The sequence below is a fragment of the Pantherophis guttatus genome, chromosome 9, assembly GCF_059756535.1.
Source record: "Pantherophis guttatus breed Tessera chromosome 9, ASM5975653v1, whole genome shotgun sequence".
In the NCBI taxonomy this organism is placed as follows: Eukaryota; Metazoa; Chordata; class Lepidosauria; order Squamata; family Colubridae; genus Pantherophis; species Pantherophis guttatus.
In genome coordinates, this window is record NC_142071.1 from 17561967 (window position 1) to 17587789 (window position 25823).

The 25823-nt window shown below is 41.0% G+C and overlaps 1 protein-coding gene across 5 annotated transcripts in view; it reads left to right on the plus strand.

The window, feature by feature from the left end:
• ROBO4 (roundabout guidance receptor 4) overlaps positions 1 to 25823 on the plus strand; it is a 78586-nt gene that overhangs the window by 28564 nt on the left and 24199 nt on the right. For all 5 annotated transcript variants that reach the window (XM_034421881.3, XM_034421885.2, XM_087875841.1 and 2 more), the window contains exons 3-16: positions 4254 to 4411; positions 5276 to 5396; positions 5575 to 5713; positions 6848 to 6975; positions 7799 to 7929; positions 8983 to 9202; positions 9836 to 9957; positions 11654 to 11825; positions 14095 to 14289; positions 14707 to 14749; positions 15739 to 15878; positions 16914 to 17249; positions 19177 to 19290; positions 25645 to 25783. In XM_034421881.3, coding sequence (XP_034277772.1) covers positions 4254 to 4411; positions 5276 to 5396; positions 5575 to 5713; positions 6848 to 6975; positions 7799 to 7929; positions 8983 to 9202; positions 9836 to 9957; positions 11654 to 11825; positions 14095 to 14289; positions 14707 to 14749; positions 15739 to 15878; positions 16914 to 17249; positions 19177 to 19290; positions 25645 to 25783 — 2158 coding nt within the window. The remainder of the gene's footprint in view (positions 1 to 4253; positions 4412 to 5275; positions 5397 to 5574; positions 5714 to 6847; positions 6976 to 7798; positions 7930 to 8982; positions 9203 to 9835; positions 9958 to 11653; positions 11826 to 14094; positions 14290 to 14706; positions 14750 to 15738; positions 15879 to 16913; positions 17250 to 19176; positions 19291 to 25644; positions 25784 to 25823) is intronic.

The following is a 25823-nucleotide window of genomic DNA, read 5'->3' on the forward strand; positions in this document are numbered from 1 at the left end:
TTCAAACCATCACATGCGCCTTACTGTGCTGTCCATTTTATGCTGATGCTTGCTGCCAGTTGCTAATTCCACACTTAATTAAATATCCCAGTGACTCTGATCTGTTCTGTTTAAACCTCTTACTGTCAGATTCAAACGACTCTTATCTCTTTAAGTGTGGCTAAACTCTGCAACATGATATGTAAGATGTGGAGCAATCTGGCTGACAAATCTGTTCATCTAAGCTGCCTAATCAATATTAGTTAGGATAATGGATTTGGATGGTGAGATGGGCAGCATATATATTCAATAAACAAAACAAACAAGTACATTTTATGCATCCAAGTGTTTTAGGGACTAGAAATGTTCTGTTATGTTCTGTTCAAGTTGTCACCTTCAAACTCAGTGCACCCCAAGGCAGAATCCTGTCCTAAGAGATGAATCCAGCATCAGATTTTGGCCCTCTCTGTTCCCAGGTTTACATGGCTGTTTTTTCCTAACCTTCAGGGTTTTTGAGATCCAAAGGTACTCATCAGGCAGAAGGTGCATGGAACCTTGATGCATCCCTTTCGTCCCCCTACTAGTTCTCCAACCTGGGGAGGAAGTTAATCAAGCCATTAAAAAGCAACACCCCCAAATTATACATCTTTCTGTTCTCAATTAAGCTCTGCCAATCTGCAGCCAGGAGAGTTCTGTGCTTGTGGAACATGTTGACTTTGTAGCCTTAAGACATTAAAGCTATTTCACTTCCTAAAGAACTTGGGAGCTGGCTAATTAAAATATGGTTACTTTGTTCATTTTTGTATCTCATTTGCATTTTCCTTCTGGGTCATTGTTAATCCACAGGAAGATGCTTTTTGTGTCCAGGCCCTGTATGTGGAAGTCTCTGCTCCAAGAGAGGACTTCCCACCCTATTTAAAATGAAATGAACGTTGAATTTGGTTCTTCGGTGGAATCAGTTTCTTCTCTCCATGTCTTTATTTTTAGATTTTTAAAAGTGTAGCTAACAAAATTCAGCTACTTTGTTTATGTGCCTTTTAAAAAAAAAATCTGCTTTATGTTTTATAAGCCACCTTGTGGGTTGTTTTCTCCCCTCCTTTGCAATGAAGAAAACGAGGTAGCAATTTCTGTAGAAATAAATAAATAACGCAGAGGCCTCAGGGAGAGAGTAAGCAATGTATTAAGAATAATAAATCAGTTGACAGAAAATAACAAAAGAATAATTGGAACACAAGGTATGGGATATATTCTCTTTCTCTCTCTCTCTCTCTCTCTCTGCCAGCCCCCCCCCCCGTGTGTTTGTGTGTGTATGTGTATATGTTTGTGGGTCTCTGTGCACTAAGCTACATTTTTGCTTCCTTGCAACTCACACACAATCATATATGTGATATGGGCTGGATGCCACACAGCCCATGTCTACTACCCTCAGTCCACATTTTCTCCACCTTGGCATCTAAAATGTCTCTCCTGTAGAGTTGTGCAGCTCAAATTATTAATGCAATTAGAATTCTTCTTTAATAAGCAGGCCTGGAATCTCTCCAATTAACACTTCATTACTGATCAGATTCCCTTCAGCTCCCGTGGTCCGTCAGGAAGGCTCATGGTGATGTTTGTCAGCTATAAATATTCATACAAGTAACGATGACTTGGGAGATGCTTCCGCTAGCCAGGCTCAATCAAGTGTGCCAGAAGAGGCTGCCTTTTTGGTACATTTCTTGCAGAGAACTGCCCTCTCTGGCTGGCTGTGAGGCCAAGCCAGAAAAGGATGCCAAACAGGTGCTCCAGGAGTCAGCAAAGGCGGCATTTTCCTTTTTTCCAGCTTCCTTCTCAATGCATCCCTTCCAAACAAAATCAGCAGGGAAGTAGATGTTGTTTTGGCATTTTGCTAGAAGTGTGAATCTCCCTCTGAGCAAATTGGCTACAAATGTGTGAAAACTGGGATGGGAGGATCCTAGCCTGGAACATTTCAGAGAGCAGATACGAGAACACTGTTTCATGTATCCAGATTCTTTTTTTAAATGCCACTTTTTAGCTGTCTCAAACATTTTATTTGGTTAAATCATGCTGGCTGGGTAATTCTGGGAGTTGAAGTCCCTGAGTCTTAAAGTTGCCAAGTTTGGAGACCCCTAGGTCAAATCTTTGACAAAATGTTGGAGTACTAACTTTTTTTGTGCAATGATTACTCAGATGCAGAGCTTTTCCTTTGTCCCTTGAAGTTTACAACTCTGCCCCAATATCTCTCAACGTTGACAAGCTTAAGATGCGTGGACTTCTACACCCAGAATTCCCTAGCCGGCAAGCTCCAAGCCAGCTGGGGAATTCTGGGAATTGAAACTCACACATCTTAAAGTTGCCAAGACTGAGAAATAATGTGTTAGAGTAGGGGTGTAAAACTCAAGACCTGCGGGCCCGATCCTGCCCTTGGAGTGCTTAGATCTGGCCGTGGGCCTGCCCTGGAAACAGTGAAGGACTGCCCTGCGGTGCCTCTGCCAGCAAAAATGGAGCTTATGAGAGCTGCGCCCAGCCATCCTGGGCTCCATTTTCGGCCACAATGATCTCCTGCAACCTTCTGCCAGTGAAAACGGAGCTCAGGGAGGCTGCATGTAGCCCACTCAGGCTCCGTTTTCAACTGCAATGGCTTCCTGGAGCCCTCTGCCAGTGCGCAGCCTCCCAGAGTTCTGTTTCACGCCCACCCTGGCCATGTCCTCTCCACCCCCACCCCCGGCTTCCGAGGTCAAACACAACCCTGATGCAACCTCAATGAAATTGAGTTTGACACTCCTATATTAGACTAATCAGTAGCTTAGCATTGCAAAGACTTATGCTTGACAAGTTGAAGAGCTGTTCCTAAGATCCTTCAGCTTTCCAGAATGTTCTCTAGAACAGGGATCCCCAACCCCTAGACTGCAGCTTGGTACTGGGCTGCAGCCCATTCAGAACCGGGCCGCACAAGCGGCAGGCGAGTGAGCATGCCTGCTGCTTGCGTGGGACCATTTCCTCTCCCTCTCCCCCAATTGCCGGTCTGCAAAGCTGGAAAGATTGGGGACTTCTCCTCTAGAAAGCCATTTTTCTCTCTTTTTCCGAGTGCTCTTCCAAACAAAACATAGATTGAAGCAGTCAGTTACCTTCTAAAAATACCTGTGAGATTTATGTGAGGGCCAAAGGCATTCTTGAACATAAAGATCAAGCTGGACATTCCTGTTTTAATTTTCTTCCATTTAACTTTTTAATTAACATGATTTTAGAAACTTCCTGCTGGAGCGATCTTAAAATATCTAGGAAGAATAATATCCTAAGGTAGGAACCCTGCATGTAAGCATTTGACTCATCTCCTGGAGTTTTGATTGTATCACAAAAGATTCACATCCTCCACGGGGAACAAATGCAGGAAACAGGCAACATTAAAAAAAGGCTGAATGGCAAAGGATAAAGAATTCCCTGTTTTTCCTCTCTGCAGGGTTTAGCTTTCAGATTGCCTTTCCAGTTCAGGCTGTCAAGGCAATTATTATCTTTAAGGGAGACAAATCAACTAAAGCATTTCCCTATTACAGCTACTCCAGCTCTTGTTTCATTGCCACAGGATGTTGTGGGGATGACCTCCAGTGAGATGGTCTTTTTAAAGGGTTCCTTGAAAGGAATTTATCTCTCCAGAAAAGTTCACCCACAAAGAACAAAGTCAATTGATGACATCTAAAATGTGCTAAGCCATGGTTTGCTAAGCAAGCCAAGCAGCCTGGTGTACACAATTTCAAGCCATCAACCATGGTTTTCCAAAATGTCTGGGTTAACATAATTCATTAGATCTTACTCAATAAGATATGTTACTACAAACCCTGATTAATTATTATATATAAATACATACCACATATCTGTGAAATGTTTAAAAACCTCAAGATTTACTATCAAGAGTCAGATAGGAACTGGATCTCCTTAGAATTAAATCAGGATGGTGCTGTACTATGGAATCAGTTTTGGGTACCAACTAATCTTGGGATAGTTGATGTTGTTGTTATATTTTTGCCATTTTTTTCAAAGTTTTAAAAAAATGAAGCTCATTAGATGCTATCGTTGCCTATAAGATCATTGTCTACTGATAAGAAACAATTCTGGCATCACATAGTCTTGGAAGGCTATTTCCTCATTCAAGTACCTTGGCCACTGATGTCAAAATTATTATTTTTCTACAAGTTTCTGAGAATGAATTAAAAATGGGGTGAGAGGATGAAATCCACCTATCAAAGATTATTTTTGAATGCTTTTTTTTTTTTTTGTAGTCCTAGAAGAGGAATTCCGACTTCATCCTAGTGACTTGAAGGTGACAATTGGGGAATCGTGGTTGTTGGAGTGTGTGCCTCCACTGGGACATCCTGAGCCCACCATCTCATGGAAGAAGAATGGAGTGCCCATAAGTGCAGAAAATGGCCATTATGAGGTAGCCAACTGGTACCTACCTCTTATTGTAGTCAGCATTTAGATTTAAGAAGCTTAGAGGCAGACTAACAGAATACAGAGGTGGAAGGGACCTTGGAGATCAACTAGTCCAACTCCTTGCTCAGGCAGGAATCCCTGTACCATTTCAGATAAATGGTTGCCCAATTTCTTCTTAAAAAACATCCAGTGTTGGAGCACCTACACCTTCTGGAGGCAAGTCGTTCCACTGATTAATTGTTCTAACAATTAATTAATTAATTGTTCTGACTTCCTGAAATCAATGGGACAAATTGGTAATGATTAACAGTCTCAATTACAGTAAATGTATAGAAATAAATGGGATTTAAGTGGCTGCATCGCCACCATTTACTGTATAGGTACTATAAACACAAGTTAATAAAATGCCATGACTTTTTTAATGTAATAAATGATACCCTCACAATCATAATGATGGTTTAAAGCAATAGCCTGATTCACACAACATGTTAAGACAGGGGTGTCAAACTCACAGCCCGCGGGCCGGATGCGTCACATGATGGCCACACCCATCCCCATTTTAGCAAAGGGGGAAAATGTTATGATACGTCATATGATGACGTGATGACGTGAGTTTGACACCCCTGTGTTAAGACAAAGGCAATTTTGGGAGAGGCTGCTGAGGTTACTTTGGAGATTGTGCACCCTTAACTTATAAATTGCGTTCTTCTAATTTTGAAAATATTGCTCAACATTGTTTGAAGAATAAACTTTCCTTTTCCAAGACATAAAAAAATCAGGAGATTCTTTTCTTCAACTGTCCAGTAAGGTCATTATCACCTCTAATATTCCAAATTCTCCTTCCTCCCCCCACCATGTATTTCCGCAGTTCTCAAAAGAAAAAATTCTGGTAGCCCATGCTCAGAAGAGTGATGCAGGAGCATATACCTGTCTAGCTGTCAATCAAGTAGGAGAGCAAGTGAGCAGAGCAGCCATGGTCATTGTCTTTGGTAAGAAAACCCACAACCATTAGAGGTCATCTAGGCTTTGTTTTGCACTTGAAGGGCCATTATTTAAGATAATTCGGAACAATGCACGAACATCTCCTTAAGATGGCACCTATTAAAATTGGTAACTGTCAGCCTGCCAAATTGGGATTGAGGAAACATTCTGCTTCTTCCATTGTAGAGAGGCCAACATTCACTCGGAGACCCAATGATGTTGTAGCCAGTGTTGGCAGTAGTGTTCAGTTCATTTGTGGAATCCGTGGAGACCCAAAACTTGTTGTACAGTGGTATAAAGAAGATGGAGAGCTCCCTCCAGGGAGGCAAGTATAACTTTCTAGATTCTGAAGATAAGTTCCAATTCTATTCATCTTTAGATTTGTAGGTGAGACAATGATTCTATAATCATTCTTCAGAATCCACCATCACAGCTGGATTTATTTCTCAGGCTTTTCCCTTGGGGCACCTAACTTTGTCTAATAAATTCATGGGGTAAAAAATGGTCTTAGGCAGGACTAGTCCCATTCAGTTCCTTACTGCAAATTATCATCATCCCTCAAGAAGTTTAGGGATTTTTCCTTTGCCATTTCATTCTCCCAAGAATTCTGAAAGATAAATTGGGTGGTGAGAGACATGATCCTCAAGCAAACTTCACTGGAGAGAACAGTGCTGAGTATTCATTTCATGTATGACTGCTATTTCTTCGTAAGAAGATCAGAAATATTTAAGAAGGTCAGACAAGATGGCTATTATAATAAAGAACAAACAAACGAACAAACCAAAGTTCACAGCAGCCAACATAAAAGAGTCCAGGGCTGTTTTTAACTAAATGCAAGCAGTAGGGTGTTGTATGGCTCTCCAGATTTCTTCTAAGGAAACCTAACTTCTTGACAGAAATTTTCATCAATTTATGCAAGAATGAATGAAGAATTGGAGGATCCCCACCACCACCACTTCATATCTTTAGAGCCCTGGTAGACAGTGGTTAAAAGGCTAACTTTGCCTGGAGTTTGTCTGGTGTTCAATCCTGATAGGCTCAAGGTTGACTCAGCCTTCCATCCTTTCGAGGTCAATAAAATGTGGACCCAGATTATTGGGGGCAATATGGAAATAATGATTCTACATTGTAAACCACCCAAAGAGTGCTGTTAAGTTCCAGGGGGTGATATATTAGCCTAAATGCTATTGCTAAATTGTATATCATGTATTAATATATCTTGGGAGATGTCCAGTAAAGTTTGATAGATGGCAGATTCATGGTGGACCAAATAATATTGCCATTCAATGCATTATCTATTTTTTTAAAGTATTCCTGGGAATGGGGGACTATCACACAATGTATTATTGAGTTTCTGAAAGTATTCCTAGGAAGGAGAGAAAAACCAATTCTGGCTTATTTCTTGTTATGTAAATAAGGTCCCTGTGGCCAGCTGAGAATTCTGGACCTTTCCTCACAGGTATGAAGTAGACCAAGAAAATGTCCTTCAAATTCACCATCTTACAATGTGTGATGCTGGGAAATATATCTGTGCTGCTTACAGCCATGGAGGGACCATCTTTGCCAAGGCAACTTTAACTGTGGAAGGTGAGCTCTACAAGACCATCAAGAAAAAAAAAGAAGTCCTGTGCTGACTAAATGCCAGAGTTATCCTTCACAAGCATTTACCAAAATCCACTATTTTGTTCTTAGAATAACAGCCCCCTATCCCACAAGATTATTTTTCAGCTACAATAAAAAAAGCTAACATTTTTTCCCCCAGATGAACCACTAAATGATGACTTAACTCCCCAATTAATTCCTCTAGAGCAGATATATACAGATTATTTAAGGGTGATCTGTTAAAAGCTGTGTAATGAGCATGGGGGAAGAAGAGGACAAAGAGCGTTTACAAGAGTCAGGGGTAGGGTGAGCGGGGGTGGGGATGGGGGATGAGGTTGTTAAAAGTAGGCAATGGACCATATGGAATTAGATTAAAGGCTTCATGTTGTCCTAGGCTGACTACTTTCCACTAAAATAAGGCCAGATCACATCCAAACACAAGGAAACCATTGGTATCATTCTCCATTAGAGATTCTATGGAGATTCTCAGTCATCCAGGTTATGGTTGTCCCAAATGTGATTTTTCAAAAGGCAACTGGGCTTTCTTTGTTTTTTCTTGAAGACGTTTCGCTTCTCATCCAGGAAGCTTCTTCAGTTTTGACTGAATGGTGGAGAATGGAAGGATTTATGTTTCTTGTAGTGGTCTGGTTGTTAGTACTCTCTCAATGATTCTCAGAATTGTTTTTTTTCTTCAAGGAAAAACCAAAGAAGGTCCAGTTGCCTTTTGAAAAATCACTTTGGGATGTCCTTCAAGTACTTTAAAATTGAGGTTCACACATATATTTTGGGTTTCTTTTCTGGCCTTTAGATCCACTAGATACCAGGCAGAAGGAATGGAACAGGCCAAAAGATGTTACAAAGGAACTGATGGATATCAGAATTTGCCTAGTAAATGTGACTATTGTCCCCTCTGCTCCAGCTGCCCATCTGCATTGGAAGGTGAGTTAGAAATACCAAAGGGTGACTTGAGAAGTGATAATAGATCAAAATCTAGATATTCTTGATGACGAGGAGTTATGATCTAAAATGACTTTAATTAACATACTTGTTTCTATAAATAAAGTGAACTCCAACTATTTTTAGGTTGGTGGGTTCATTTGTAAACAACAAAGTAATGGCAGGAACCAGGCGTGGTCAGAGGGTTAGAAATGAGAAGCAGAGCAATAGTTCCTACGAAGAGTGATGTAGCCCAAAGCAGGCAAATATAATAAACAAATAATTTTAAAGCAAGATCTAACAATTAGGATGCAAAAGAGAGGGGGAAGGAGGGAGAGAGATTGAGAGATGGTCTTGGATTCACAGGAATCAAGTTTCAAAAAGAATGAAATTCAGCTTGGCAAGATTTCCCCAAACGAATATATTATTCATCCACTCCAGAGACCAGTTAGATTCAAAACTGCAATAATAATTGTAATCCTAATTATGCAAATCCTCATAGCTCTTCCTTGCAATAATTCACTTTATATTCTCCATTTTACTTCCTTTTTTACAAATGTTCTTCATCACCACTTTTTATTTCAAAGGGTTTTGAATCATTTTATTTCACTTACTGCATTTTTTTTCAGCCAGGTTCTGCGTCAACAGTATTGGGCCCAAATCAAATGTGAAATTCAGAACTTTGGGCTAACATTACAAATGTTTCATAATTCAAAACTAGGGTGAAGATTCTGGGTTAGCTCCCATTTTGCTTACATTTCTTGCTTTGCCTGTACAAGCTCCCTTCCGTTCCCTTCCGTTCCCTTCCTTTCCCTTCCCTTCCCTTCCCTTCCCTTCCCTTCCTTCCTTCCTTCCTTCCTTCCTTCCTTCCTTCCTTCCTTCCTTCCTTCCTTCCTTCCTTCCTTCCTTCCTCCCTCCCTCCCTCCCTCCCTCCCTCCCTCCCTCCCTCCCTCCCTGGACATGGTGACTCTAAGTGGCTTACAACATTAAACAAATGTTCTTTTCATCCAGAAGGAATACACTAAAGCACATTTCCAATTACTGTATTGCTTGAAGGTCACTCCAACTTCCCAGCCCATAGAGGCTTACAAGGTATTCTATCATTCTCTGCTGCCCACAAAAGTACACTGGGCTGAATGGGATGTCCCAAGAGACCAGCAGACTATTATTCCTGGACTTGAAAGAGGTTACAAGTATGAATTCAAGGTGCGACCGTATTTGGGGAAGATCCATGGCATAGACAGCAACGTGAGGCAACTGTACATCCCAGAGGAAGGTGCAAAAACCTATCACCATGTTTTGACCAATATTGTTAATTTAATAGCTTGCAGGAAAACCTTTTTAGTTTAAAAACTGTATTTAATTTTGGAAAGAAATCAGAGCCCACATTTCAAAGCTGTGGGTCCACCTGCTTTCTTTTTCTTCTCATTTTCTTTTCTCCTGCTTTTATTTTGTTGTATTTATCTTCAGGTAGCCTTGAGTGGGATGTAGAAGAGCTAGATTTTTTTGGGGGGGGGTTGGGTAGGAGTTTATTATTCTTACAGGGAAAAATGATCTGAAATTTCTTCACCTTTCCCTCTGGATCTATTGGAGAAGCATTGGGTGGTTGAAGAGACAAGGAGTGTCACAATAGACATGAAATAATGGATGGATGGGTCCTGTGTTCCCAAACAGCTTAAGGGGTGGGTGGTTTTGGTTCTGCTAAATATTTGCAACTAGTGTTCCAAAGGGTTTTTTTCCCCAAAAGGCAATGGGACTTACTTGTTTCTGTTCTTCCTTGAAAATGTTTCACTTCTAATTCAAGATGCTTCTTAGCTGAGAAGTGAAATGTATTCACGGGAAAAAAAAAAAAACAAGAAAATTCAGCTGCCTTTCTGAATTTCCAACCAGTGCCGTCTCTTTTCCTCAGTGCCAAGTGCTGCTCCACAAATCATCAGTATCACCGTGTCCAGAGGTGGGAATAGCACTGTGATCCTTCATTGGGAGCCCCCTCCACCAGATACCCATAACGGCATCATTAAGGCTTATCAGGTATGGTGTTTAGTTATTGACTACTGAGGAGATGTGGTGGCTCAGTGGCTAAGATGCTGAGCTTGTCGATCGAAAGGTTGGCAGTTCAGTGGTTCGAATCCTTAGTGCCACCTAATGGGGTGAGCTCCTGTTACTTGTCCCAGCTTCTGCCAACCTAGCATTTCGAAAGCATGTAAAAAATGCAAGTAGAAAAATAGGAACCACCTTTGGTGGGAAGGTAACAAAGTTTTGTGTGCCCTTGGCATTGAGTCATGCCAGCCACATGACCATGGAGATGTCTTCGGACAGCGCTGGCTCTTCGGCTTTGAAACAGATGAGCACCGCCCCCTAGAGTCAGGAATGCCTAGCACATATGTGCGAGGGGAACCTTTTACTGAGGAGATGTTGGAAGGATGGAAGCAACCTCAGAGATGGATGATGCAAAAGATGTTAAGGAGTGGAGGATTTGGAATCTTAACCATGAACGTCTTTATAGGAAGGAAAGCAAGACTGATTGTGTTGTTTTGTTTCTTTTTTGCTTTGTTCTGTGTAGTTATACATGTAAAGCAGGTCATATGGAGCTATGACAATTCACCACAGCCAATTTGTCATAGACAACTCATCACGGGGCAACTGGCCAGAGCCAACTGACTGTGGGACAATTCACTGCGGAACAAGAGTTACACTGATATCAAAGAAATGGTGAAACAGAATCATTAAAGAAAGGATGCAAAAGGAAGGACAGAATCAGGGGTGAAATGCTCCCAGTTTGGACCAGATTACCTGATCCGGTAGCGATGGATGGGTGGTTCGGAGAACTGGTAGCAAAAATCCCTGCCCCCCCCCACCATGCCCAGCTGAACCGCACAATCATCAGAGGCTTTTTTTTACTTTTAAAAGCATTTTTTCTACAACTTCTTCTGCTGAAAAAATGCTTTTAAAAGTAAAAAAAAAGCCTCTGATGATCGCGCAGCTCAGCTGGGATCTCAGAGGCTTTTCAAAGCATTTTTTTCTGCAACCTCTTCCGGGGAAGAGGTGGTTTAAAAAATGCTTTGAAAAGGCTCTGATGATCCCAGCTGAGTTGCTTGATCTTGAGAGAGACTTTTCAAAGCATTTTTAAAAACGATCGTCACGGATCCGGAGCTTCAGTGGGCTGACTGGGGAGCTCTCGCCCTCCAAGCCTCTGGAATTATTCCAGGAGGCTTACGGGGAGCTCTACCCACACCCATCGGCTCTCCTCTCCTTCTTCTCCCAATGGAGAGGTTTTCAAGCCGCCAGACAGCTGCTTAACGCTGTCAAAGCGGCTTTTACGGGATCACGGGGCCAGCGGTCCAGAGAGACCGTCCACAACGCCGGCGGTGCCAACCGGAAGTCCTCTACAGACTTCTAAAATATTTTTTATTTATTTTAAATAATTAAATCGAATAGTTAAGTTGTCCCATGGTGAGTTGGCTGTGGCAAGTTGTCTCATTCTGATAATAACATTCCCTTTCAAGTGTTACATTTGCTTGTTATTTTAGCTTGGCATCTATTCGCTAAGCAGCTACAACAATTTCCTCACTATTTATCAGACTGAATGGAGCTGCTGGATACTTTGTTTCAGCAACTTTTGGCCTCTCAGAGATTTAAGGACCATTGTCCTTCAGTTTTGCAGAAAATAACTTGCTTTATGTGATCCAGGAGAGCTACCTTTTTCTCTTCCTTCCCCACCCCCCAGGTCTGGTTCCTTGGCAATGAAACTCATCCAGGATTTAACAGGACAGTAGATGGAGACACATATAGCCTGGAAACAATAAGACTCCCAAGTGGGCATAAATATTGTGTGAAGATAGCCGCAATCAATGGAGCAGGTGTTGGAGTAGCTAGCAATCCTGTATGTGGCACTGCAGGTCAGAAGTGGCTATTTTATCATTTCTTGAGACATAGATAACTGTATTTTGGAAATTGTTTCCTTGCACTTTTCTTATTTTACAGTAGTGTCCGTATAGTGGGGCACCCTTTGAGGACATCCTTTTGGTTGAAGAGGCTACATTTTACTTTACTTTACTTTAATTTGATTTATATACCGCCCTACTCCCGAAGGACTCAGGGCGGTGAATAGCCAACAATAAAATACATACAAAATTTAAAAAGCAGAGATAAAATTGAATTAAATAGTTTGGCCCAGATAGATTTAAAACCCCAATCAATTTAAAACAAATTTAAACTTCAAATATTAAAAATATTAAAAAATATTAAAAATGTTTAAAAAGAGGGAGAAAGTTAGGCCAGGCCCGCCTGGTGAAATAAAAAGGTCTTTAGAGCGCGGCGGAAGGTGCGCAGATCTGGGATCCTCTGTATCTCCGGGGGGAGCTCGTTCCAGTTAGTAGGTGCCCCCACAGAGAAGGCTCTCCCCCTGGGGGCTGCCAGTTGACATTGTTTGGTCGATGGCACATGGAGGAGCCCCTCTCTATGAGAGTGTACCGGCCAGTGGGAGGCTATTGGTGGTAGTAGGCGGTCCCGCAAGTACCCAGGTCGTGAGCCATGGAGCACTTTAAAGGTGGTAACCAAAACCTTGAAGCGCACCCGGAAGACCACTGGGAGCCAGTGGAGCTCGTGCAGGAGAGGTGTTACATGGGAACGCCATGTCGCTCCCATTACCACCTGCGCAGCCGCACTCTGTGCCAGTTGGAGCCTCCGGGTGCCCCATGTAGAGAGCCCCATGTAGAGAGCATTACAATAGTCCAGGCAGGAGGTGACGAGGGCATGAGTGACCATGCGTAAGGAGTCCTGATCCAGAAAGGGACGCAACTGGTGAATCAGGTGAACCTGATGAAAAATCCTCCCGGTCACGGCTGTCAAGTCCTCTTCTAAAGACAGCCGTGAATCCAGGAGGACGCCCAAGTTGCGCGCCCTCTCCGTGGGGGCCAATGATTCGCCCCCAATAGTCAGTGATGGCACCAACTGACTATATCGGGACATCGCAAACCACAGCCACTCGGTCTTGGATGGGTTGAGCCTGAGCCTATTCCTCCCTAGGATATTTTAATATCTTAGTGTAATCGCAGATGTGATGCTAATATGAAATGTGCCAGCTACAGCTAGTCCTTTACTTACAACCATTCATTTAGCAACTGTTCAAAGTTACAGCCATAAAAAAAGTGACTTACAACTTGTCCTCACACTTACACAATCATCTCAGCATCCACCTGGTCACGTTGTCAAATTTTGGGCACTTGGCAACTGACATTTATTTATGATGGTTGCAGCATCCCAGGTGTCAGTGTTCCAAGAAATGCACCCATAGAAAGCAGAACTCCGAGGCAGGTAGATTCCTCAAAGAACAATTTTATTGGATACATCATAGTGGCATAACTGGTGAAAACCGACTCTGAAACTTCCTGTGGTTTTCACCTAATTAAAAGAAAGTTTTCCCCCTTTTCCCAAGTCATCAGGCACATGATCCAATCGAGGTGCTGGCTTGATTACTTTGCTCCTCCTCTCACAGCCACCTGTTGGAATGATCTTGGTTCCCACAGGAACACTTTTTATTTTGACTGCAAAGCCCCAGCTAACTATTTCCCTCCCCCTCCCATCTAGTGGCAACCCTGAAGCAGCAAAAATGGGCCCAGCCAGGTTTGCTTCAGAGTTGACAGTAGGATCTGTGATTTCCTTCCCAGCCAGCTTTCGACAAGCAAAGACAAAGGAGGAAGCCAGATTTATGTGATAACTGCATGATTCACTTAACAACTGCAGTGATTCGCTTAACAACCATAGCAAAAAAAGTTGTAAAATTGGGCATGACTCACTTAACAACTGCCTTATTTAGCAATGGAAAGTCTGGTCCCAATTTTGGTTGTAAGTAGAGGACTTACATGTGCTTACATGTATCTTGTGCTTTAGGTGAGGATTTTTTTTACTCTGAACTTGTGAGAACATTTTATTATTATTTTTTACAAAAACTGATATTAAGCTCCTCTAATCCACTACACCGCCATTAGTTCTTCAGTGTCAACAGCGTTCCTCCATCCGTGTCAACTGCTTTCAACTGGAGTCTTTTTGCATGTATATGGGTTCATAGTTTTCAGCATGGATGTTGAGGATTCTAGAGCCTACACTTTCTTCAGGATGTGCATTCAGTGTCACACTATTCCATCACCTAAACTTATTTCATTGCAGACCCCATGGTGGAGAAGATGGCGAACAGCCCAGACTTTCTGTCAGCTAACTACATGCTGGAAGTAGTGCGTCAGCCTGTCTTCATTGCCAGCATAGGTTCGGCACTCTGGATCATGTTGATGGTGCTGGCAGTTTATGTCTGCCAGCAACAAGCCAGGCAGTTTGGTGGCAGAAGAGGGTACGCCCTTGGAGAAGGTAAGGGAGGCTGCCTTTGGCTGGGTTCAGATGACACAGTCAGGGCTCACAAAGGTCAGTCAAAAGATTTAGCATTTCCGTAGATTCCTTTGGAACCATAGAAGGGGAAAATGCCACTTAAAAGTGATAGAGGATTATCTGCAGTGGGGAGTACAAAGAAAGGATTAAATGTCCCACCAATGCCTGTTGTTTTCTCAAATTCCTTGAATAATTTAATCACTGCATAAATGCATAAATGGTGCTACTGGAGGAAATGTATGGTTGGCCTGCAGATAAAAAAATTGCTTATTCCTGAAAAAGAAGGTTTATTCAGAATAGCAGAGAGTGCTGTTGTCAGCCACGACACAAACATTGTAAAGAGACTCTTAGTAAGAACAGGGAGCCATAGCATCTTACGCTACACTTTCTTCTTTTCAGGACTGTACCGAAATGCAAGTGATGACACCATCATCAAACATAGGTGAGAGAGAGCTGGAATTGTAAGGATTCAGGATGCTTGTTTCTTTTTGAATATCTATTCTTGGGGTTAAATGTCAAAGAATGTATTATGCTATTAAGAGGGAGGGCTGGAATGAGTTATGGCTGGCCCTGTTTTGGGGAAAAGATAATGTTTTAATTCTTTTTGTTTCTGTTTTTGTAAAGTGAAATCAGTGTAAAATTATGAGAATTCACCCAAATAATATAACTAGAAAACCTTTGCCATTATCCAAAGTAACCTGAGAGTTAAAACTCTTATAGATGTCATACACTTTTATAATTTCACAGTCTCCTGGGCATAAATAAATAAATATTGCAGACATTTATGGCCAAACTACTGATGAAGACACAGTATTTAATTTAATGACTCATCTTCTTGTCAAATTTCTCCCTGGCAGGCTAGATAAGAAACAGTTAAACAAATGCACAAGAATCCAGAAACTTCTAAAAGTAGTTTTACTATTTTTAATTCATAAATGTTACTTCATAAATGTCATTATGATACTTTTAGTTCATAAATGTTACTTCATAAATGTCATTATGATAGAATTCCAGCAACTACTGCTTATCAGTAGTTGCTTGAATTCTATCATAATGGTTTCTTAGCTTTTCTGTAGTAAAACTATTTTTAGAAGTTTCTGGATTGTTGTGCATTTGTTTAACTGTTTTTTTAATTTAGCCTGCCAAGGAGAAGTTTGACAAGAGGATGGAAAGGAAAGGAAACAAATATTTATCAATGTCTGTCCTGCTTACACTAAAACTATTGTTGAATTTTTGTGTATGTTTCTTCTTCCCTGCTATTCAACATGCTGGACAGTTGTCTCTTTGGCCTGGTTTACATCTGTCTCTTATTTTGGTAACAGGATGATCTGATGTTAGGTTATTTTCCTTTGGCTGGGCAAAAAATAACTTTCAAAGCTATCATCCTGAACCATGTACATGAAGTTATATGTATTTTCCCCTTGACTACAGGGTAGACTCCAGTGATTCTCCTTGGCTTTCAAATACATGGAAATCCACATCTGGTTCCAAGAATCACAGTACCAGCAGCAGTCTCAGTAGCCAACTTCTGTGGATGGAATCCAAAGACAGCCAAGAATTCCACAAATCTAGTATACATTTTCTTCTTCTTCTTCATTCATGGCCAAGTTGAAAGTCTTGTTTCTATCTTTATTATATTGCACTACCCTTTTAATTGACCTTGTGGGTAGTTTGTGGAGATCCAGATAAAATCAAAGAATGTGCATACGAAATTCAAGAAAAGCAACATAAAGCCAGTAATAGATTTAGTGTGCAAGGCAATTACCTTTTATGTTACTTGGGTAATTCTTTAATCCCACACCCCATGCAAAAGATGTCCTGTTGAAACTGAATCTAGAACAGGGCTGGGGAGCTAAACCTTGCAGAAGCTCTGGGCTTCTTTCCAGCATGCTACCCCTATGGGCTGGATGCTGTCCATGGTATAGGAAAAGTATCTTCCTCTGTTTTTTCTTGCATAATCCCTCAAAGTGGAGGAAGGAAATCCTTTCTCCAAAAAGGAGATGGAAGAGATGGGACATGCGCATTCTGTGACTCCTTTTGCACCAGCACCTTCCTATAAAAATTAATAAATTGATATATGGTTTTCAAGAAAATAAACAATATTTACATGAAGCAAATATATTTTAATGTTCTCCTCCTTCTCCTTTCTCCTCCTCTTCTTCTTCTTCTTCTTCTTCTTCTTCTTCTTCTTCTTCTTCTTCTTCTTCTTCTTCTTCTTCTTCTTCTTCTTCTTCTTCTTCTTCTTCTTCTTCTTCTTCTTCTCCTCCTCCTCCTCCTCCTCCTCCTCCTCCTCCTCCTCCTCCTCCTCCTCCTCCTCCTCCTCTTCCTCCTGGTATCAAGGGATATACAAAGTTCTGGTTCTTGCTTTTCTGGCAGCCTCACTAATTGTTAATTGAAGTTGTTGTAGTGTTTCTTTCATGTCTCTCCATCTTCTTCTGGGTCTATCCTGTGGTCTTTGCCCTTCTTCTCTTTTTGTATAGGCCTTGTACAGTATGGATTGGGCCTTACCAATCTTGCCAATTAGTTGTTCACTACTGTAGGGATTTGACTGTAAAGTCAGAAAATCACATGCATCTCTTTTTGCCTTTGTGTCTTCATCCCCACAGCAGTGTCCTTTGATAGGCAGAGTCAAGGATCACGAATCCAGACTGTACCTTTGGTATCTGATAGCAGCAATAGTAACCCATATGGTGCTTTCTGCATGAACCTTCCAGCAAAAGATCTCAAGACCTTCTACAGTTCTTTGCCATACCTTTCCAATCCTAACCTACAAAGAATGGAGTTAACACAAGTTGGTGAGCTCATGTCTCATGGCAGCCAGAACCTGAGGACTGATCGTGCTAGTGGCCAAGGAAGAACACAACAAGGGCCATGGAAGGCAGCTGGTTCCCTCTCCCCAAATCGTACCATCAGAGGATCCTGGGCCAAATATGACAAAAAGGGTAAGGCAAAGCCCATTCCCCAAATAACTGACACGTATCTAAAGCAGTCTCTGACTATTGATAAATCTTTGTCAAAAGCTTCCTTGAAAGAAATCAAAATTGATATCCATCATTACCTCTATAAACTATAATGATAGAAGCAATATACAAATTCCACAAATGAATAAACATTTTTTAAAAAAGCAGTCCAAATCTTGCAAGTTCAGATTCAGGAGGTGATCCCAGATTCTAAAACATGTCTCTCTCCATCTTTTCATGTCATGTGGGGTTTTATATATGGTTAACGTCATTTTTAACCTAGAGACTTAATGTTACAGTATTTCCTCGTAGAAGACCTGCTGTAGCCCCAAATAAGCTTTAATGGTCTTTTTCTGTATCCTGTCAGGCTGCAATATCCTTTTTGAGGTGTAATGACCAGAAATGTCATTCCAGCTGCAATCTTATCAAAGTATTATAGAAGGTCATTGCTAGGTTAGTTCTCATCTCGATTTCCTTCTTAAGGATTTCTTGAGTGAAATGGGCCTGTTTCCCTCCCCACCAAGGCTATGCATTGGATTGTCATCTGCATTTACTTCTACACCATAGCTCCAAGATCTCTTTGGTGGCCAATCACTGTTGCCATCTTAGATTCCATTAGTATGCATGTGAAATTGAATTTTTTCCTCTCAAATGTGCGTGACTTTGCATTGCATTGTACTAATCAGCCATTTTCAATCCCTCTGGGAGCTCTTTGCACTCTTTCTCTTCTCTTTTACTGCCCCAAATAAGTTAATATCATCTGCAATTTAATTACTTGAGCTACCCAGTTCCAAACAACTGAAAACGTTTTGGTGCCAATGCAGATCTTTGTGGCAGGGATGCCCATACACTATACACCTCTCCATTGTGGAAATTGTGGAAGTCCTTATTACCTGCTTCCTGTCCTTTCACTTCTTGAACCAGTTATGTGTCTGCGAGAAGTCTTGTCCAACTCAAAAAGTCAGGGGTGCCTTCACTGATTGTTGCCTTCACCCACAAGATCATGAAAATGAATAAGGGCATCGATCTAAATATCAAGAGAATTCCTGCAGGTAGCCAGGAAATGGAAAAAACTGAGTTCTCCTTGGTTGTAGCATCTCTCCCCCCTCTTCCTCTTTGCAAGGGGACTTAATTGAATTATCTCCAAAGTTCAGGTACAGATTTAATGCCATGGCTTTTGTGGAATGTAATAGAAAGCCTCATTTGCTTGCTGCAGCTGCTAATTGCCAGGAGCGATGCAGAGCGACGCATCCACTCTGTTAAGGACACAGCAAGGGCTGAGTTACTTGGAAATTAACTTGGCAGCTCAAAGAGCATCCCTATCTGGAGAGCCTGTTATAGTTTTGGCCTTCATAGTCATCTCTACCATGTCAGAGCCTTTAGCCACCAGCTGTGGTTTTAAGAATTGAAGGAAATAAGATTTGTGTACATGTAGGACCCATAAGTGTAAATGCCTACTCAGGAACATGCATGTACTTACATGGTTGTATAGATATGATTTCTCACTTCCTATGCTTAGAATAATGCATAGTCCTTTGATGGGCTCTTGAAATGCATACCATCTGATATTTGGAAGAAATGTGTTTGTAAGGGCTGGCTAGGCTACCCATCTATTACATTTCACTGAAGGCTTTTTCACCTCATTGTGGACCATATGCAATTTGACTGAAGTAGCTCATGCTCCTCTTACTGGAAAATGTTGACTGTCACCAGATGTGGACCCCAAATCTTTCATGGGCAGCGGTTTCATCTGATCCATCAGATTTATGACTTGGAGTATCTTCCTGGACAAGTAATAACTTCAGTATCTGGATCATCCTAGCTTGACCAATGGTTGATCATTGTAACAGCATGAATTCAGGTTAATCTAACAGGCACATACTATCATGAAAATCTCTTTCTCTTTCAGAGCTTCAACAGGTACACAGCACACCCTTGTCCCCATCTGGATTCTCAGCAGATTGGAGCAACCATAGTAGCTCAAGGAGTGTTGTCAGTTCTGGAAAGCACCAAAGAGTCCATGGTAGGAGAAGAAACTTTTGCCTCAGGGTTTGGGGGAAAGACCCAATCAGTTGTAGATATTTTGTTAGACTGGAATCCACCATTTGATTTCTAAGACATTGTCATGACTTATCTGAACTGATCTCAGTAGGATAGGCCAAGCAGAGTCCTCTTCAAGCATGATATATGGGAAGAAGTAACATGAATATGATAGGGACTGAGAACAAGGCATTTAACGTGGTCCTTGGCTCATGCGATTGTTCTCTGCTGCTTAGGGGCATAATCAGGTATAATAGGCACTTAGTTCTTCCAGGTGAGATCTCTTTAAACACTTAGATCCCAACAGATGTAATCTTGGCTGGCCATGCCGAGTTTCTGTCATTTTTGTGCTCGCAGGCAATTACTTACCCCCTTTCTGTCTCCTATTTCCCTCTTTCCATCTGCTGAAAGAATGGCATCCTTTTTAATATCACAAGCCTAGCTGTGGAGACAAATAGGAAAGAAGAGAAGCAGTTAGTATTTCAGAAACCAATCTGCTCAAAGAGAAAGTTTGACATGCCCTTAATATTGTCTTCAATATTTCATTTTCACATATACCGGCTGGAAAAATGGAAAGAAATTTGTATTCTAGATGCAAGCCAGTTACTGGGGTAAAAGACTACTTTTTACATCTTGTCAGAGGGAAGCTACTCAGAGAGAAGGCCAGTGCAATGAGCCCTATTTCTGACTGGTGCAGCAGAGCCACTAACCTAGTTTTAGTTAGGGAACCAAAATAAAAACTGAAGCCCAACTATCTTTCCAAATATTTTCCCTAAATCTGGCAGTGTGGTTTTCCAGCTTAAAAGAAGAGGGTTTTTTTTTTTTAAATCCCTTGATAGTGCAAGATGATGTACCACAACCTATATGTTACAACAATTAACTTTATTTCTAAGTTACCCAGTAACTGATGTTAGTTTTAACAACATTGAACAATGCTTTGTTCTAGAAATATGGGGTGTGTAATGTATGTGCGTGCATGAGTATGGGATAAGAAAATGCATATATGCATGATAGCTTGGTCTAGTGATTAAGACATCAGGCTAAATACTGGGAGAACATGAGTTCTAGTTCCACCTTAGCCATGGAAGCCAACTGGGCAATCATGGGCCAATTACCAGGAGACTGTGAGTTCTAGTCTGCCTTAGGCATGAAAGCTAGCTAGGTGACTCTGACCCAACCACCAGGAGACTGTGAGTTCTAGTCTTGCCTTAGCCAAAAAAGGCTGGCTGGGTGACCCTGGCCCAGTCACTCTCTCTCAGGCCAACTCACCTCATAGGCATATTGTTGTGGGAGTTGTAGGAGGAAGAAAGAGTGTTACATATATTCTACATCTTAAATTGTTTATTTAAAAAATACTAAAGGCAGGATATAAAAAATAAATGACTATTTTAAAATGAAGTTTAAAAAACTTTCACAGATGTCACAAACCAAATTTATGTGGGAAAAATGAAAAAAAAATTATAAGAAAAGTCATATTTGACACCCTTCTATTTTTCCTACTGTCATCCCTGGCTTTAGTGCTTTGCAATCTGATTTAAAATTCTGAAAATAAGCAAAGCTGTTAGCTAGTCCAGGTAAAGATATGGTGGTGGGATTGGTTTGGTAGACTTTAAAAATAATGTCATCTCACTTCTTGTTTTTGTAAGGGTTCTTCTTACTGGGTTCATGTCTAAGCTGTTTCCATCTCTTTCTCTATTCCAGTAGAGAGCAGCAGAGTATCACTGGATATCCAGTGAAACCTCAGAAAACCTTTTTTAAATAGGAGGGTCATCTTAGATTCAGCTGGAAATATTTTAATAGAAAAGGGATGATAGGGTCCCCCCCCTTTAATTCTTCTTTTGGAGGTGGTGGGAGGAGGGAGAAATCATTTTAAACTCAGGCTCATCAAATGCTTTTATTTATTCTGGTCCCCTGGAAGCTTTATTACCATATCACCATATGATTTTGCCTGTAGAGAAGCTGCTTTTTCTATTGTGATTTATCATCCCACAATAAATGCTGAAAAGTTGAGCATGGTAGTGGAAAAAAAAAATTAAGGACAGGAGAGCTAATCTCTGTGGTGCCTTCCTTCCTAGTGCCATAAGCTTATGTTTATTTTACTTAATGACTAATTCTGGACTGCCGCAGGCAACTTGTTTTTCCTTTGAGTCTTTGACAGCATATGTGAGACAATATGAAAGCAGTTTCTATTCTTCTACTTCATTCTCTGATTGTTTTTGTGCTACTTTTATTGTTGCAAGATGATCAAGGACTTCCTTCCTTCCTTCCTTCCTTCCTTCCTTCCTTCCTTCCTTCCTTCCTTCCTTCCTTCCTTCCTCCTTTCCTTCCTTCCACCATCCACCCATCCATCCATCCATCCATCCATCCATCCATCCATCCATCCGCCTATAGCCTCCCATGCTGCCTTCTGCTATCTGATTGGAAAAAGTCTCCAAGAATGATGCTCATCGAATGGAAGTGTAGAAAGTCAAGATGACTGAAGAACAATAGGTAGTTAATTGTACATGACATCTACCTATATCCCTGATGAAGTTCATAAATAAGTGCCAATGTTTTGGAGGCCATCCATGAGAATCAGTTCTCCAGATGGGAAGGGAGGAAGGAAGGAAGGAAGGCTTTCTTTTTCTATCTACAGCAAAATAAAAAGATCAGGAAAGAAAAATTCCATGGAATTGTTTAATAGATCTAAATGCAAAGCTTGTATGCTTGCAAAGAATCAAGGTCTCTCCCTCTTTAATGTTTGTTGAACTCTGTTGTTTAAATACTGGCCTGATTCTCAATAGTTCAGCTTTAAAGAGCTCTAAAACTGAAGGTAAGACTATTAGATACTATTTGAACAGTGTGTTTATATAGTCTGCTCTAGTGTTAAATATATGCAACTCCTTGTGTACTTCTGTGCTTTGCTGCCATTGCTTTATTATGGGATTCTCACTGCCAGATGAGCCTTGAGCCGACAAGGTGACTCTCCAACCAAGAGGGCACTCGGAAGCCCTTTCAACTGCTTAATGAGGCACCAGCATTACTGCTGATGAGGATTTTCCTTGTAATCTATGTACAAGGCCTCCATCACACTTTTCCCAAATATCCTGTGTCCATAGATCCTCCTCAGTTACTCATGAAGTAGTGTCTGCAATGAATAGCCAATCTGGCCAAGTTGGACCTTCTAGGAGAAAAGATGTAATGGTGTGACTCACAAAAGGGCTTTACAAATGGTTGTGATGCTGGTTTGTATTATGTGTGCTGCTCTTAGAGCACTCAAATGCCCTGATGAAAGGCCAGTTTATATTTCCAGGACAATCAATCAATACAGCTTTTCTTGAAATTTACTACTTCAGATTGCAGGCAGTATGGGGTGTAATGGCTAAGATACTGGAGTGTGAGTGGAGAGACCCAGTTCGCGTCCCATCTTAGGCATGGAAGCCAACTGGGAGACTCTGGGCTAGTCACTCTCTCTCAGCCACAGACTGGAAAGTGAATATATCTGTTTGTCCATTCATCCATCCATCCATCCATGAAGAAGACAATGACAAATCCCAATTTAAGATGCATTTAAGGGTAAGATCAAAAGAATAATTATGTGATAAAATGAGTGGTTCATAAATCAAGAAGAATTATAGAACCTGCAGAATTGTGTTGAAAAGCTAAAAGAAAGCTGGTGAACCCTCCCCAGATGCACCTTAGGGCCATTACAAAAAGGGTGACCCACTCTTTTACTGACCCACCAATGCAATGAGCAGATTAAAAAGGTCTCTGTTGATAAATTCCAAGGGCAGCCAGCAAGAGAGGAAATTGCTTCTTTGAGTAATCTGGTGTCAAATCAAAAACTCAGCCAGAAGCAGAAGAATGAACCAAATCACTACTTTAATACTAGATGCTCTCCTGAAAGACTAGCTTCACACACACCATTTAACATATTTTAAATTTTATTTCCTTCTGCTGATAAGCAAGCTAAGAAAATGTCTCAGGCTTGTATTCACAAATTTATTTCCTTAGAAGATCTATAAGACTATTTTTTCTTGGGAAAGAACACTCAAGAGGACAAGAGGATAGAGTCCATAGTTTGGGAAAGCCACTGGTGAAGATCTTCTTCTGCATTATCTTCCGCAGATGATACAAATTAGCCTGTGACCAGGAGGACACCATCAGAGGGACCTCTGCATATCTAAATGGCCAGTCAGGTTCATAATAAGAGAGGCAATCTCTTAGATAGTTGGCCATCGAGTCGTTTAGACTTCAAAGATTAATACTGGATTGAATAATGCTTTGGAAGAACTGATAAAGTTGTGGAAATCTTTCATTGTGGCATGCAGGATCCCATATCTTGCATATCTTGCTAGCAGCTAGCTGCTATGTCTTTCATCACTTAAAATCCCTGACATTTTTCAAAGGGAGAAAATGTTTTATTTATTTATTAAATCTGAAAACTGCCCATCTCACTCTCAAGAGCATCTGTTGCCATCATAATTGCAGAAGATCAGTTTCCAGAATCATTTCAACCTCCCTATACTGTTTAGTTTATGGAGTCCTCCATGAGTAAATTTCTCTTTCACCTTGATCTATTTAATTTTGCTCTTTATGATTGCAGTTGTCCAGGTTGTATTTTGTTTTTATTGCTGCTTTTTTTTTTTTTTTTACATTTATAAACTGGGGCAAATCACTGCTAGAGAACCCAAGAGAAGTCCCAAATTCAGTCTGCTTCTTTAGGAACTACTGAAAAAGCTCCAGTCTGAATTTTTGGAGGACAGCTAACTGTGTGAACAAGTGTTGAGCCTAGAGGGTCTCCAATTCTTAAAGTATGCTCCAAACTCCTCGAACATGGATGGAGAACATAGCCAGACATTGTCATTGGTGCAGGATTCTATTGTCAATCTGCTTCTTTCTTGTCCAGCAAAACTGACAGGGCTTTCCCATGACCTTGTCTGTTTAAGTGGCCAATAGAAAGATAGGTAAAGAAGACAGCAGCAATTAACACCAATTTGAGACTTACTCAGGGGACTGTATCAGGGTGTTGCACGTGGGCTGGGCAGGTAATGAAGCATCTGGGGTCAGCATCTGGTGTAGAATAGCCAAGGGAATATCTCCTCCTGGTGCCTTCTAAAACAGGGATAACAGAACATGGAAATGGTGGCAACACACCTTAAATGACGTGTAGGAGTGCTAATTAAAGCAGTTTAAAAATGCATGTGTGATTTCAGCCTAAATGTCACAAGCAAAGAAAATCTTCCCAAGGCACGACTCACATTCTTTCCTTATGCTTCCTTCGATTTAAAACTGGTTTGGCACCAGTTACTTGCTGAAGTCCAGAGCTGAACACATAATACACAGACCTGATTTGTGACAGGTCTGGTCTGAGGGGAGAGTCCTCTGGCTTAAAAAATCAAGGAAGGTACTGTATCTGATTTAGCAAACAAGCAAGCAATGACAGATAAGTTATAGCCCATACTATGTTACAGACTCTATTTCTTGAACCTCTATGGGCATCTCCTCTAGATCTACAGAAGACACCTAATTGTAGAAACCAGTTTGTGAGAAATGCTGTAAAGCAGTGGTTCTCAACCTTCCTAATGCCACGACCCTTTAATACAGTTCCTCATGTTATGGTGACTCCCAACCATAAAATTATTCCTAAAACTATTGAAAATATGTGTTTTCCGATGGTCTTAGGTGACCCCTGGGAAAGGGTCATTTGACCCTCAAAGGGCTCGCGACCCACAGGTTGAAAACCACTGCTGTAAAGTGTTATGGCTTTAATCTTTTCCCCATAACTGCAGGAAACTATATGCCTATCAGTTTGTCCAAGACTCGGTTGGCATTTATTTCGACCTTTCCTCTTCTTTCTTTGATGGACTCATAAGGTGTATCCTAATCTGGATTGGATCCACCCACCCAGAGAGGCTTTGGATGGCTATTTAATGAGCTTTTCAGGGGAAACATGTTTGCAGTTTTAAATTGGCTCATCTCTCGTTTACTGGAGATGGGAAGGAAGCAAACCAATTCATGTGCTTATCCAATGATTGTGTGTGTCTGTGTTTGTGTATTTCCCAACTTGTTGTTATTATTGTGTTTGGTCCTGTATTGTTATTCCTTTTCAAAACTCTTTTAAGCCATTGTGCACTGCTCAATGATTTTGATCATTTTGGTAAGGTGCATTATACATAGATACACGTATAATAGTAATAGTAATAATTTAAAGGGACTAAACTGTAAGGATTTATTTTGATTTGGATGTCAACAAGGGAGCTAATTGTTTGAGCCAGTTGTCCAATATGGATGAAGCGAGGATGGTGGAAAAATTGCCATTTGTTAACCTTTTCTCTCTCTTTATGTTCCTTCTTAGGGAGGACAAAAAAGGTGCTAAAAACTTACAGCTCCTCCAAGTTCTCACTGTGCAGTTCACAAAATGGCTCTTCACTGCCACCACCTCCTCCTATTCCACCTGGTTTTCAAGCTCTCCGAGATTCCAACACCAAGCAAGAGTAAGATGGGATCTGAATATTTTGCTTGTTTATCTTAATC